At 41.6% G+C, this 14,253-nt stretch overlaps 1 protein-coding gene and 1 long non-coding RNA gene across 5 annotated transcripts in view; one reads left to right on the forward strand and one right to left on the reverse strand.

The window, feature by feature from the left end:
- LOC311037002 (secretory carrier-associated membrane protein 1-like) overlaps positions 1-14,253 on the reverse strand; it is a 302,700-nt gene that overhangs the window by 248,973 nt on the left and 39,474 nt on the right. Inside the window, exons 6-10 of one of the 4 annotated variants that reach the window (XR_014599910.1) lie at positions 13,371-13,530; positions 11,791-11,892; positions 10,140-10,257; positions 7,892-8,731; positions 7,603-7,844 (exon numbers count right to left, since the gene is read on the reverse strand). Coding sequence is in view for 1 of the 4 variants with exons in the window: in XM_084046033.1 (XP_083902159.1) it covers positions 8,582-8,731; positions 10,140-10,257; positions 11,791-11,892; positions 13,371-13,530 (530 nt within the window). In the remaining 3 variants the exon portion in view is untranslated. Of the gene's footprint in view, positions 1-7,602; positions 8,732-10,139; positions 10,258-11,790; positions 11,893-13,370; positions 13,531-14,253 lie in introns of those variants that run through there. The other 3 variants (XR_014599911.1, XR_014599909.1, XM_084046033.1) reach the window with 3 other exon arrangements.
- LOC311037003 lies at positions 1,069-6,850 on the forward strand. The gene is made up of 2 exons (XR_014599912.1): positions 1,069-2,039; positions 2,375-6,850. It is a non-coding gene; the product is annotated as an uncharacterized lncRNA (long non-coding RNA).

The raw sequence follows: 14,253 nt of genomic DNA on the forward strand, positions 1-14,253 counted from the left end.
TAATAATGTATATCTGCAAACTGTGCAAAGTAACTAGTAAGTTAAGTTGTCAAATACTTGTAGTGGAGTAAAAGTACAATGTTTGCCTCTGAGATGTAGTGGAGTAGAAGTAACAGTTCTGACAAAATGGAAATACTCCAGTAAAGTCAAAATCCCTCATTTTTTTTGTTAAGAACAGTACTTGAGTAAATGTACTTAGTTACTTTAGTTTACACCAATGAACATTATGTATTTGAATAGCACACATATCATCATAGAACCGTTTCCCCCTGCTCTGACATAGTTCTACCACTAGATGGCAGTGTATACCAATGAGTTACAGGTCTTCCAGCTCCCTACTTTCACACATTAGATGTTTTTCTGCTTTGTCAACATGTTTTTCTGTGTTTTTTCCTTTGTGTTCACCGTGTCTCATTCAGGACAGTGGTGGGAAAAGTACTCAAATGTTTTACTTAAGTACAAGTATCAATATTCAATATTAAGTAAAAGTCCCAAATTCAAAATGTACTTGAGTAAACGTACAAAAGTATTTGTATCAAAATGCACTTAAAGTACCAAAAGTAGGAAGTACTCATCATGCAGAATATTCCATTTCAAAAGTTTTCAAATGTATAAAATGTAAAAAGAAACTTTGAAAATACCCGATCTACAAGCTCACAATGTGTCGCATCGCGACACATTGATCAAAATCTACAAAGTAACTAGTAACTTAAGTATTCAAGTAATTGTAGTGGAGTAAAAGTACAATATTTGCCTATGAAATGTAGTGGAGTAGAAGTAAAAGTAGCCTACTGAACATTGGAATAATAGTAAAGTAAAAGTACCTCAACATTGTAGGTTAAGTAACTTAAGTAAATGTACTTAGTTTCTTTTCACCACTGTGTCTCATTCAGGACAGAGCTTCTTGGACAGAGCAGAAAACAAAGGACAATGTTTCTTAAGTTTCATTCTCTTGAAAGTATGGCTGAATAGGAGCCGGACCGTTATTACATTATGAGTTCCTTAATATGAATTAACCGTAAAATACAGCATCAACAAAAAAAACAAAAAAACACAAGGAAGGAGTCTTGATGAGTTTATTCAGCGTGAACACAATAAATATACAAAATTCAAACTACTCAACATGCGACAATGTTGGAACAGTGCACTTTACAGTACACTGGGATTCAAAATTATACTTGGGAAATCCGTCAGTTATACAAAATATACACACTTTTTAATTGACAAAGTCGTGTTTTTGAGGCCAAAGTCCAAATAACTACAACATTTAACAGGGGGGTCATTCATGTAGATTTATTTAACAACAAATAAAGTACAACCTTTAAGCATGTTGGTGCTACAGCATGCGCACACCCACACACATATGGTACAACCGTTCTGAAAACGAACATTAGAATGAATGATAAAAGGACAGCGGGCAGAGACGGCATACATACACGTTATCTGGCAGCAAGAAGCCATGATGGAAGAATTGTCTTCAGTAGCAGCTCAACTCTTCACTGGTTGTGTCGCTCACAGAAAATAGCTGTTTGTCAGGTGAAAATCCTGTGAGCGACACGCTTGCAAGTTAGGATTAAATCTAAAGGATTCCAGACCCCCCAAAAAATGTCTTTCAACACACACAGGCAATAAGACAATCTGAATGGCTCAATTCCCTCTATTGTCATTCACACAAGACACATGCAAACGTACTGTATGCATCCTGTACACACATACAGTAGGCTTCTCTATCTCAGACAGCGTAATCATACACACTCAAAAGGGAAGGACATACAGTTTTATGTACAGCATAGGCAAAGAGACACATTGAAAGACATCAGAGCAGGTAGAATGTATTTAAAGTTGTGATAACGACAGAATAAAATGGAATAATGTGACACAAAAGATGAGCCTCTCTCCAGAAGAAAAGCAAAACGAAACAAAAACAAAAAAAGTGTTGTTTTGGAGTTCAACAATAATCACATTCACTGTAATTAACACAGATGAAACTATTTCCTATTAATCATTGTGTCATGGCCATTTGATCTATATCATTTGTTGTTCAATAGGCTCTATTCACAGCAGCCATAGTGTGAAGACATTCACAGGTGTTACCAATGATACTAATGAAGGCTCTGTTCCATTCTTGGTCAAACAGAGTCAGGGTGCTGATATTGTTGCATGTTGGCTCACTGGAAACACTCTGCTACACCAGTGGGTCTAAAGTTGGGGTCCAGGGACCCTCATGGGCTTCCAAATGGCCCCTTGCGGGTGTGTAACTCTCAGAGTTATGGGGGTCGTGGAAACCACTGTGCTACACTAAATGGAACAGAGCCTTCATTAGTATCATTGGTAACACCTGTGAAGGCAGTGATGATATGGCTGCTGTGCATAGAGCCTATCTAAGAGACTTAAGTCTGATTAAAGGGCTTTTCACACAGGCAGCGACCAACGCTCATAGCAATTCATTTTCAGTGAGAGGCGAGCAGGCAGGTATAGGGAGGAGCCGGCAATCCGCCAGGTGGTGCAAAAAGCGGGCGCACTTCCGTGAAACGGTCGCGTTCGTGCCCATTTCACACACACGCCCTCCCGCGACAAGAGCTGGATTGTGGTCAGCTTTTTTTTCTCCCCGACGCGACGCGCAGAACAATGATTGGACACAGCTGAAGCAGGCGTGGATCGTCTGCCGTTTTACTCGCGTAGCGATTGTCCGCCTGCGTGTGCGACCTCGCTGATCCAAGCGAGAGCGCAGACGTCGCGTCGCTCCCCCGTCTGTAAACATTTTTTTTTACGCTCTGCCGCAGGACGCTGAAAACAGTCGATCTACGAGCTACACGAGTAGCTGATCGGCTGTTTTTGGCGTGTGAACCAGTCGTATTATGAACGAGCGTTTCTTTTTTAAACATGTTTGTGTGTGTGTGTGTGTGTGTGTGTGTGGAAAAATACAACCTGAGTGAAACTGAGGTAAATGTCCAGAAAGTACTTTTATCATTTCTTCAAGTCTTCAAACATGAATAATTATACAAATATTGCTCACACCAACAATTATAAGGACACGTATTTTCTAATGAAGAAATAACGTAATGTAAAGATAAGCCATCTATAAAGTTTGCTCTTGTGAATGATCTGAATTTAGCATTTATGTAACTCGTTCATTATAAATAATATTTTCTTAAAATGCGCTCCGTCCATATTGTGTCACATGTTAAAGAATTGGATACAGGGAAAACATATATAATTGAAAATAGATGACACACTTGTAAAATCAAATTGTACGGAGAGACAATACATCGATATAAGTGACATGTGAGCCTAATAAATAATATGTTAACCGTGAGTATTTTTCATCCTTAACTTGGAAATTGAAGTGTTCTACATTTTTCATACATATTTTGGGGGAATATTATCTGTAGAAGAGTAAAGGCAAAATCATGTATAAGAATGCACAGCATTCATCCTCAACAATACCAAGTCACTCCCCCAGGGGTCAGTGTTCCTCATCTAGCAAGCCTCCTATATATACCGTATTATGTATATAAGGTTACAGATAATAAGCACATTAAGGCTTTGAATGCTGCTGAATCCAGCTGACAAGGAAAAGAAGGCATATGCATATAATCCAGTATTCAACTTCACATTAAAATGATTCAAATCAACTGAAAGGCGAACGTTAAGAGCAACAATTTAACTATTTGTGGGGATGCACTGCATCTTGCGTCACAGCTGGTTGGTCCAGGGATGTCCCCAACCAAACGATCCAACAATCACACCAAACCAAGGTGTGCATTAAACGCATTAAAACCGGGAAAACATCCGTGTCATTTTAGATATTCGCGTTGGTTTTCATAAATAGCGGATATACAAGCTCACAAGCTTGTGCGCCTGCTATTTTTGAACATTTTTGAAAAATCTTGAAGTGTGAGAGAACTACTGTTTTAGAAGACATTTGTAGAATCGGCCTCAGGTCTCAATGGGCTCCCCTTTCAACCTGGAGTTCCTCACAACGCGTCGTGAGACTTGCAGACTGCCTACTTTCACAATTCTTTTATAAATAGGACATAAGTGGTTAAACCGTTCCTCATTTTGCTGAATACCCCATGGAGCCCCCCTTCAAGCACACCACTTTAAGAAGCACTCTTAGATGACGTCACCATTCAGCCGCTCCACACAACCGTTTGCCTCAAATTAGAACGGACAGATTGGAAGGCGAGCGCGTCGTGGGGCAGATACCGAATTCAACGTCAGTCTGATGAAAGCTGCGTGTCGCAACGTGCAGCTGCACTTTAAAACTTTTTAGCCATGCATTAGCCATAACAATAAAGGCCTTTTTTAATGTTCCCACGCATTCTTATTTTCAGTTGTTTTGACTTTATCACCCTTACACCAGAGACCAGACCTTGTTTCGATTTTCATTAATCTGCCAAAAAGACAATCTCCTCTCTCTGTGTTTTCACAATTAAGCTCTATGCACAGCAGCCATATTGTAAGACATTCACAGGTGTTACCAATGATACTAATGAAGGCTCTGTTCCATTCTGGTCAGACGGAGTCGGGGTGCTGATATTGTGCATGTTGGCTGACTGGAAACACTCCCAAATGGCCCTTTACGGGTATGTAACTCTGAGAGTGTACAAATGGAACCAAATGGACCCGTACACTCTCAGATTTATGGGGGTCGTGGAAATCTGAAATTCAAAAATCTGAGAACTACTGTGCTACACTAAATGGAACAGAGCCTTCATTAGTATCACTGGTAACACCTGTGAAGGAAGCGATAATATGGCTGCTGTGCATAGAGCCTATTCATTGGCTGAAGTTGGTATCGGAGACCCAAAAAAACAACAAAGAAAAAGATTTGATTGGGACATCCCTGGTTCAGCCTGATGTATTTACTGTCTGTCATCATTCTCTACTAGAGCAGTGGTTCCCAAACGTTTTAGCTCTAAGACCCAAAAGAGAAATTTGATGTTTCCCCGGGACACAAGCTAGTGAAAATAGCCCATCCACGTTGTGAGCCTGTAGATCTGATATTTCAACTACTTCTTAATTCATTTAATTTATTCGTGAAAATTCTTTTGAAATAAATGATATTATTTATGACATATTTTGATTATACCCACAAATGGGTTCCGACCCATTGTTTGGGAGACAGTGCTCTAGTGATTCTCAACATGTGGGCCGGGAGCCCCAGAGAGGTCCCCAAATAATTTTTTGGGGGGTCCCCACATGATTAGCTTAATGAGCAACATTGTTTGGAAGTGGATACAGGGTATCTGCACATTTCTAAAGTTACAATTTAAGGACTTTTAATACATTTTTATAAGCAAATTGGCCAAATTGTCAAATATTACGTAAGAATTACGTGAAAATAGCCGAACTAAAAGGCTATTCAGCTATTTTCACAATATTCATCTGTGGATTGTGGAACAGAGTCAAAGTAAACGTAATGCCTACAATGCCAAGTGCTTGTCAGGGTGGGCGGTCCCCAGTTCAAATATGATTCTTTGGGGGGTCCCCAGTTCAAATATGATTATTTGGGGGGGTCGTGGCCTGAAAAGTTTGGGAACCCTTTATCTAGAGGCCAGAAAGGCCTAATGACAGCAACATTCAAACACACAGTCATTCAATTGTAGACACACTTATAGTAGTCTTGTGCAGCCGGACAATCAGAGATCCACTACTGATAGGTCATCTATATTCAGCCTAGGTGAAAAAACAACAACAAAAAAACAACACAAGAGCATCACAAAACCAGTGTAAAGACTTCAGGGGAGGTCCTTCATATTGGGACGGTATCAGGGTTTGGTTTTCAAAGCAGTGGGTGTAGGTTTCCTCCACTGTTCAATTAATTTAAGATATTAGAGTAGGCAGAGATCTCTGGTAGTCTAGCTGTGAGAGACCAATACATACTGTACCACACACACACACCCACACACACGTTTGTATTACTATACTTGTGAGGACAAAAACATTTTAGGACGCCAAATTTAGGAATGCCATTTTTACGATATGTTGGCACTCTAAAAGCTGTTTTAAAACCACAAAACAACCATTTATTTGTCATCACACTGTCCACTTCTCAATAGGCTCTATGCAGAGCAGCCATATTGGCAAGAAATTGGGCCTCTTCTTACTTCCTTCACAGGTTTTGCCAATGATACTAATGAAGGCTTTGTTCCATTTCATGTAACACAGTGGTTCTCAAACTTTTAATTTCAAGGACCCCCATAACTCTGAGTGTACAAATGGAACCAAATGGACCCTTACAGGTCCATTTGGTTCCATTGGTACACTCTCAGAGTTACACACCTTTTAAAATGCACAACAGTACCCTGACTCTGTTTGACCCGAATGGAACAGAGCCTTCATTAGTATCATTGGTAACACCTGTGAAGGAAGTAAGAAGAGGCCCAATTTCTATCCAAAATGGCTGCTGTGCATAGAGCCTATTTCTACTATACTTGTAGGGACATTTGGCCCTCACAAGTATAACACACACACACACACACACACACACACACACACAGTGAGAATACGCGTGAACGCCTCGCTTCAGTGGTGTGTGTCACCAGAGTGCAAAACACGGCTGTGTGGGAGGAGTCTGAACAGGACACAGCCAAAGGCCCTGCGTGAAAAATATCACTTAAAAGATAAGAATGTGAGGGGCCATGACCACAAATACTTTTTTTTTTTTTTTCCTGATACGCTGCGCGTGTTTTGAATTGTTTACAATGGGAGCGCCACGTTTTTTGAAGCGTTTATTTTGCGCGTTCACGTGTGGCGTGCAGAGAGCGGACATATTTTCAACTTGGGCGTTTGTAAGCGTTTTGAGGCGAGCGCCATGGCATTTTCAGCCGGGGGAAATAAGAAGTAAGCAAGCCTCATGTCAACCAGACAGTCTCTCACCGGGAACACAGTTCAAATTAAGTTACAATAGGCTCTACGCACAGCAGCCATATTAGAATAATGAAGGCTCTGTTCCATTCTGGTCAAACAGAGTCAGGGTGCTGACATTGTGCATGTTGTTCTCACGGGAAACACACTCTAAGGATTATGGGGGTCCTTGAAATGATAAAGTTTGAGAACCACTGTGCTACACTAAATGGAACAGAGCCTTCATTAGTATCATTGGTAACACCTGTGAAGGAAGCAAGGAAGAGGCCCAATTTCCTTCCAATATCGCTGCTGTGCATAGAGCCTACAGAAGCAGAAACATCACCAGCACTCACTTAAAGTCATTATTAGTGTCTTTTATTTAAGCACAGGCAGCATGGACGCATTTCAGGGGGGGGGGGCTTTCCTCAGCGTTGAGTATACTTCGGCGTGCGCCGAAAATAGCTGACCTGACGCGTCGCATTTGTGAGCTTGTACGTGGACAAACTTTCCGGTGCGCGAGCGACACTGTCGAACAACGCAGTATAAATCGGGCTTTAGGGTTTTTTCCCCGGCTCCGGTGAAAGCGTGTCCGTGTGCTGCTGCCCGAGCTCTAATAAAACATGACAAATATGACTTTAAGCGAGTGCTGGTGATGTTTCTGTACATGTACCTACCCCCCCCCCCCCACACACACACACACACACACTCACACTGTGTTTAAGATACCACCATGACCCCCCCCCCCCCCTAGTTCATCCCAGAAACAAACACATCACTTTGTTCCATTCATGTCAGAAAGCTGGGCCGTGGACCACCAGAGGTCAAATGGACCCTTACGGGTCTGTAACTCTAAGAGTGTACGAATGGAACCAAATGGACCCTTACAGGTCTGTAACTCTGAGTGTACAAATGGAACCAAATGGACCCTTACATGCCAGTAACTCAGAGTGTACAAATTGAACCAAATGGACCCTTACAGGTCTGTAACTCTGAGAGTGTACAAATGGAACCAAATGGACCCTTACAGGTCTTTAACTCTGAGAGTGTACAAATTGAACCAAATGGACCCTTACATGTCAGTAACTCAGAGTGTACAAATTGAACCAAATGGACCCTTACAGGTATGTAACTCTTGAGAGTGTACTAATGGAACCAAATGGGCCCTTACATGTCAGTAACTCAGAGTGTACAAATTGAACCACATGGACCCTTACAGGTCTGTAACTCTTGAGAGTGTACTAATGGAACCAAATGGACCCTTACATGTCAGTAACTCAGAGTGTACACATTGAATCAAATGGACCCTTACAGGTCAGAGTCAAATGAATGCTGAGGATTTTTATAAAGTGCAGATTGGTGACCCAGGATAGTTTAGTTCAGTGATTCTCAACCTTCTTAACTTCAAGGACCCGCAGCTTGATAAGCACGAGGCCCAGACCCCCATTTGATATCATATTTGATCTCTGGGGAGCCGCCAATAAACACTGTAAAAGCCTTGGTGTAATTTATACAGACCCATGAGGGTCCATTTGGACCGCCTGGCGGTCCCCGGACCCCACATTGAGAAACAATGTCCTAAGCGTTTGAAGAGGAGGGTTTTTTTTTTTTTTTTGCCTGGGTGGGTGGGGTCAAGCTGGCTGTCAGAGCAGAGGAGCGGGGATGGGGGTGGTGGTGGTGGTGGACTGGGATTGGACGGAAAGGAAGAGGAGAGGAGAGCCACGGCCAATCAGATGGGCTCCCTGAAAGCCCCCCGGGCGGCGCTCGCGGCGGCGTTCGCGGTGGCCGTTTGGACCGTCTTGTTGGTCATGACGCCCGTGGCGAACTCCGCCTGGGCCTTCTCGAAGCTGGCGCCGGTCGTGCGGTACATCCCGTGGACCTGCCCGGCGAGGCCAGCCAGGAGAGAGAGGAGAGGACAACAGAACGAAAGAGATGAAGAAAGAGGAAAAGAAAGAGAGGGATAGAGAGAGAGATGAGCGAGATAAAGAGAGAGAGAGGGATGAACAGAGAGAGATAAAAAAAAAAGCAGAGCATTAGATGAATAAACCCTTATTAGAACAGGGGGTCCGGACCCCTAGGGGGTCCTCAGAGTTACTACAGGGGGGGCCGCCACATTTTTGTGTGATAGGATTTTTTTTTTCCTTTCCATTAACCGCTTGAACCCTGGCATCCCGTTTCTGTGAACTTTAGCCAAAAATAGCAGATCTACAAGCTCACAACGCCTCGCGCTGCGAGGCGTTGTGAGCTTGTAGATCGGCTATTTTTTAGCAAAGAGGTATAGGTGTAGCGGGGAATAAGAGCAGATGAATAAAAAGTTTAATCTGAAACACAATTTTATCCAACGTAGAGGGGGTCCCTGCTTCATCTCTCTCTCAGCTAGGGGGTCCTTGGCCTGAAAAACGTTGGAAGACCCCTGATATAATGAACACAATGAAATACCAGTTTGTTAACCACTATAAAGAGGGTGCAAGCTATGTGTCTTTGTCGTTTAAATAAGCTCTGTATTGTGATAGTAATCATTGTTATAGAGTGTTTGTTCAGTAACGGGGGTCTCCCCGTCTCTACTGCTCTTTAGTAAACAGCACATACATTTTCAGGTCAGGATAGCAAAATCATCCAATCAGGAGAGAGAACCCTTCAACTGTATAGTGTTTCAGTCCTGGAGAGACCCCAGTTAGTGCACGTTAACACATACAATATCACTTTAAAGGTTCTATGACATTCATTTTCACTTTTTTTTATTTTGTATGTTTTTTTGGGGGGTTTATGACCTCAATTACACCCAAAAAATCTGAACTTTGAACATTCAGTGGATTTTCTGTGGTCTGGGGTTTTCTGAATAATTAGGCTGAAAAGTAATCTGAGCTTGGCCCTTCGGCAGTGAGGTCACAGCCGATTAATCCCGCCCACTCTCCTCCTCGCCCCTCCCCTCCCCTATCCTTTCCTTTGGGGGGGCGGAGCAGAGGTGATGAGCAAAATCCCTCACCAGCGACACCCGCAGGCAAAGATTTATTTTTTCATTGCAGTTGAAAAGGCTTTAGAAATGTGAGAGAAAAACACCTGCCATGGATCAATGGAGTGGATTTTTTTGTTAAAACTTTCTATACACGTTTGAAGGACCATGACAAAGACTTTTAATGTGTGGTAAAACTGAACGTCATGAAACCTTTAACCACTGCGGTGAAAATAGCCAATCTACAAGCTCACAACACGTCCAGATGAGTCGTGTTGTGAGCTTGTAGATTGGCTTTTTTCGCAATAAATATGAATCATGGTTAAGCGCGTACCCTTTTAAACATGATGAGGGACATTACGGCCAGCGAGGTGAAGAGGATGGCGATGAGGATCATCATGATTCCGACGGGAATGCTTTTATTCAGCGCCATCAGAGCCGAGATCCAGCCACTGAGGAAGCAAAACACACACAAACACACACACTATTGTCATCCACACAATGAAGTAACACTATTCATTAACCCATTAAGACCGGGAACGCATCCGTGTCATTTTAAGATTTCTTTGGGCTATTCAAAAATAGCAGATCTACAAGCTCATAGCACGGCACTGAGCTTGTATATCTGCTATTTGTTGAAAAATCGTGAAAATTTGAGCCAATCTTTGAATATATATATATTTTAAAGCGAACATTTGTAACTCAATTCTTTGCTTCTGGGGATTCTACAAATGTCTTCTAAATCCTAACATTCTTCTGAAAAACCTATGTTACTATATCAGTGGTTCTCAAACCTTTTCATGTCAAGGACCTCCAAAATTATATTTATTTGGCAGTCGACCCCCCCATCTGAAAATATTTTGTTCCAAGGACCCCCCCAGAAGTAAAGATTTGAGTTAAAAATGGTTTGCTTTAAAAAATATGTACACAACTACAGTATAACTACATTGGATCCATTGGATCATGGTTATTGGTTATTTTTCCATTTCCTGAAAAGTGGACACCACCACCACCCGACAGCTACACTATCAGTATTATGAAAGTGAAAGTCTAATATCACTATATCGTCAAGCTTTATTGCATACAACGATAGGTAAGCATTTAAGATCAAACTAGCTGGAATGCGAGCATAACTTCAGTCAAAAATGAACTCTACAACCAACAGCTCAAAAAAGATCAACATAAAGAGAATGATGCCAGCACTCACGTTCTGCCCTTCATGCTCACCTATTAACAACTCACTTTGCTAGTTTGGGAAGGATCAGGGTAGAAGGGTAGGTCAAGAAAATATCAATGGGATTGGTGTTTAAGATACTCACGAGGATCAGGATACAGTCAAACTACTTCTCCACAGGCACAACGCCTGAGGGAGCGCCTATGGTATGTGGTACACTGGTACCCCACCATTTTAGCACAAACATGGGCACAAATGTATTTACCCATGCATTACATTGATGTTTTCTTTCAAAACTCGCCTGAGAAAGGACATACACTCACTTAAGTCCTTTTAGGCTCTTATTTATTTAGGTAATAGCTCCCCAGCAGCAGCGTCAAAACCGCGGGAGCTATTACCTAAATAAATAAGAGCCTAAAAGGACTTAAGTGAGTGCTGGTATTCTTTTCTATGAACATTGTCTACCCGAACCGTGCACCCTGTACATTGGTACTTCGAAAACTCGTCTCATGAGTGCTTGCTTCCTTCTTTTTTAAAGGACATACACTGCTACCCCGTTTTTTTTTTTTTTTTTTCTCCTCTGTTAATATAGCTATTTGTGTGTGTGTGTGTGTGTGTGTGTATGTATATTTTTTTAATGTGTTTGTATTTTATGCTCTGTTGATTAATTGAATACATAGAATACAAAGTAATGGTTGCCTGTCTTAGAGAAGTACCGTCCTGGAGGACAGAACGTTGAGTGTTGGCATCATTCTCTGTAATCATTTAAGGCCACGCTGACAGTTATGTTTGTAGATCGGTTATGGCTCACCTGGCGCCCCAGCCACTGATCCCGATGCACTGCAGCACATAGATACCAAACTGACAGATGTACACGAAGAAGAACACAAAGAACCTGAAGGAACTGTCACTCCTGCAAAACACACACACACAGAGAAAACAATGCACATCATTAACATGTTCATGCAATATTAAAGCCCCCTCAGGATTCCGCGATAACGGAAACTACCGCTGATTTCTGCGTGGTGCAGGGAACGAGCAGAATGACGGAGATTTTTTTTTTTTTGTAATTCAAATAGGCTCTATGCACAGCAGCCATATTGGGAATGAATTGGGCCCCTTCCTTACTTCATTCACAGGTGATACCAATGATACTAATTAAGGCTCTGTTCCATTTAGTGTGGCATAGTGGTTGTCTTATTTTCAAGGACCCCCATAACTTTGAGAGTGTACAAATGGAACCAAACGGACCCGTAAGGGTCCGTTTGGTTCCTAAACTAAATTAAGAGCCTACGTATAAATTAGGCTCTTAAAAGTTACAGTACACACACATTTATGATTAAATATGGGTACAAAATTGACCCTAATTCTGAGTTATTAGTGTAATTGTGTGTTTCTTTTTTATATAAATTGGTATTAAAAAAGTCTTATAATAGTTTTAAATATGACCTACCTAAACCTGCAGATACCTTGACTACCGTATTTCCTCTAATAGTGACCCGGGCTTGTATTTGTTTCAACTGTAGTGGGTACCGGGCTTTTGTTGAAAGGAGGCATGTATAAGAGAGAGGCCTATATTTCTATTTTTCAAACAGATCAGAATGAATAAATCAATATTTTGTGTCAGTTACAGGTGGTCACTGGTCATTTTAACTTTTTAATTACTCACCGTTGGGTAGATTTCCTTCGCTTTGTTTTGTATTATTTTCTTTGACTGTTTGATCGCTCAGCTGTAACCCCTAAAACCTAATTTATGCTCCGCTGTGCGAACAGCGGCAGAGAACAGCAGACCTACAAGCTCACAGCAGTCGGATCCGCGACCCGATGCGAGCTTGTATGTCAGCTAGGAGCGTCTCACCAGCCACACAAACAAGTGGAGGTTGAATGAGCAGAAACCAGCGCTCCCCAAAACAGGTTTGGACCATGCAGTCTCAATGTTTGTAAATAAGAAACCCGTCTATAAGGAAGTATAAACTCAGGGGCTGGTCACTTATCGTCATATAACTCTATGGGTATCTTAGTAAACGGCGCCCCCTTGACACTTAAAAAAAAAAGACCGGCTTGTATTAGCAGACCAGCTTGTATTTGCTTTTTTTCAGGATTTACGGTAGGTTACATAGTGTCTATAGACAGTGTGGTACTGAAATTATTGCAAATAGCATTTTTTTTTAACAAAATCAATGTTTGCTTGGTTTTCTTTTATGTTTAATGTCAAGACTTTTTCTCCACGGAATCCTGGAGGAAAATATTATGTAAGTATAATTTAGGCATAGGCCAGAGTGTGTGTGTGTGTGTGTGTGTGTGTGTGTGTGTGTGTGTGTGTGTGTGTGTGTGTGTGTGTGTGTGTGTGTGTGTGTGTGTGTGTGTGTGTGCGCGCGTGTTGACATTCACCTGAAGGCCCCGTAAAGTGGGCGGTACCAGCAGACGAAGGAGCAGGGCGTGAACAGCAGCAGCCAGAGGATGGCCAAACCGAAGTCCACTCCCCTCTGTGCGTCCACGCAGAACCACGCCAGGCAGCCAAACAGGTTGGCAAACAGCGTCCCCGCGTGGGCTGCAGGGGAAATGCAGCACAAATAAAACAAAACCATTGCTGTCGGGCAGAAACCTCCTATCTACACATTTTAACTCATTTAACGGCGGTTGCGAGTGCGTGTAGTGCTCCGAAAATAGCCAATATACAAGCTCACAACGCGTCACAGAGAGGCTATTTTCGGCACACATCCAAGTATAAATCAGGCATTATGACGCCATCAAGGTGTGCCAAAATACATTTTGGTCGACGGAATCAAGTGTGGATTTAATTGTCTAAAACAGATCTGACTAAAATGTGACTAAAACTGAATGGAATTGTATTCAAAAGACAATGACAAAAACTCAAACAAAATTTGCTGTCAAAATTAACACAGGTTGAAAATTGCTGGTGTACGAGAAAATTAGGCAGGTTGTGTGCTCTCAGACCTCCTGTGTTGCCAACATTCACACCAAGCACCATAACTGGTTTCAAACTTTTTCATGTCAAGGACCCCCAAAATTATATGTATTTGGCCGCGGACCCCCATCTCAAAAATATTGTTCCAGGGACCCCCAGAGGCAAAGATTTGAGTTAAAAATGTTGGCTATGTATGTATGTATGTCTATATATATATATATATATATATATATATATATATATATATATATATATATATATATATATATATGTATATGTATATGTATATGTATATGTATATATATATATATATATATATATATATATATATATACATATATATAT

This window comes from Gymnoscopelus microlampas (genome assembly GCF_963454915.1).
Source record: "Gymnoscopelus microlampas genome assembly, chromosome: 21".
In the NCBI taxonomy this organism is placed as follows: Eukaryota; Metazoa; Chordata; class Actinopteri; order Myctophiformes; family Myctophidae; genus Gymnoscopelus; species Gymnoscopelus microlampas.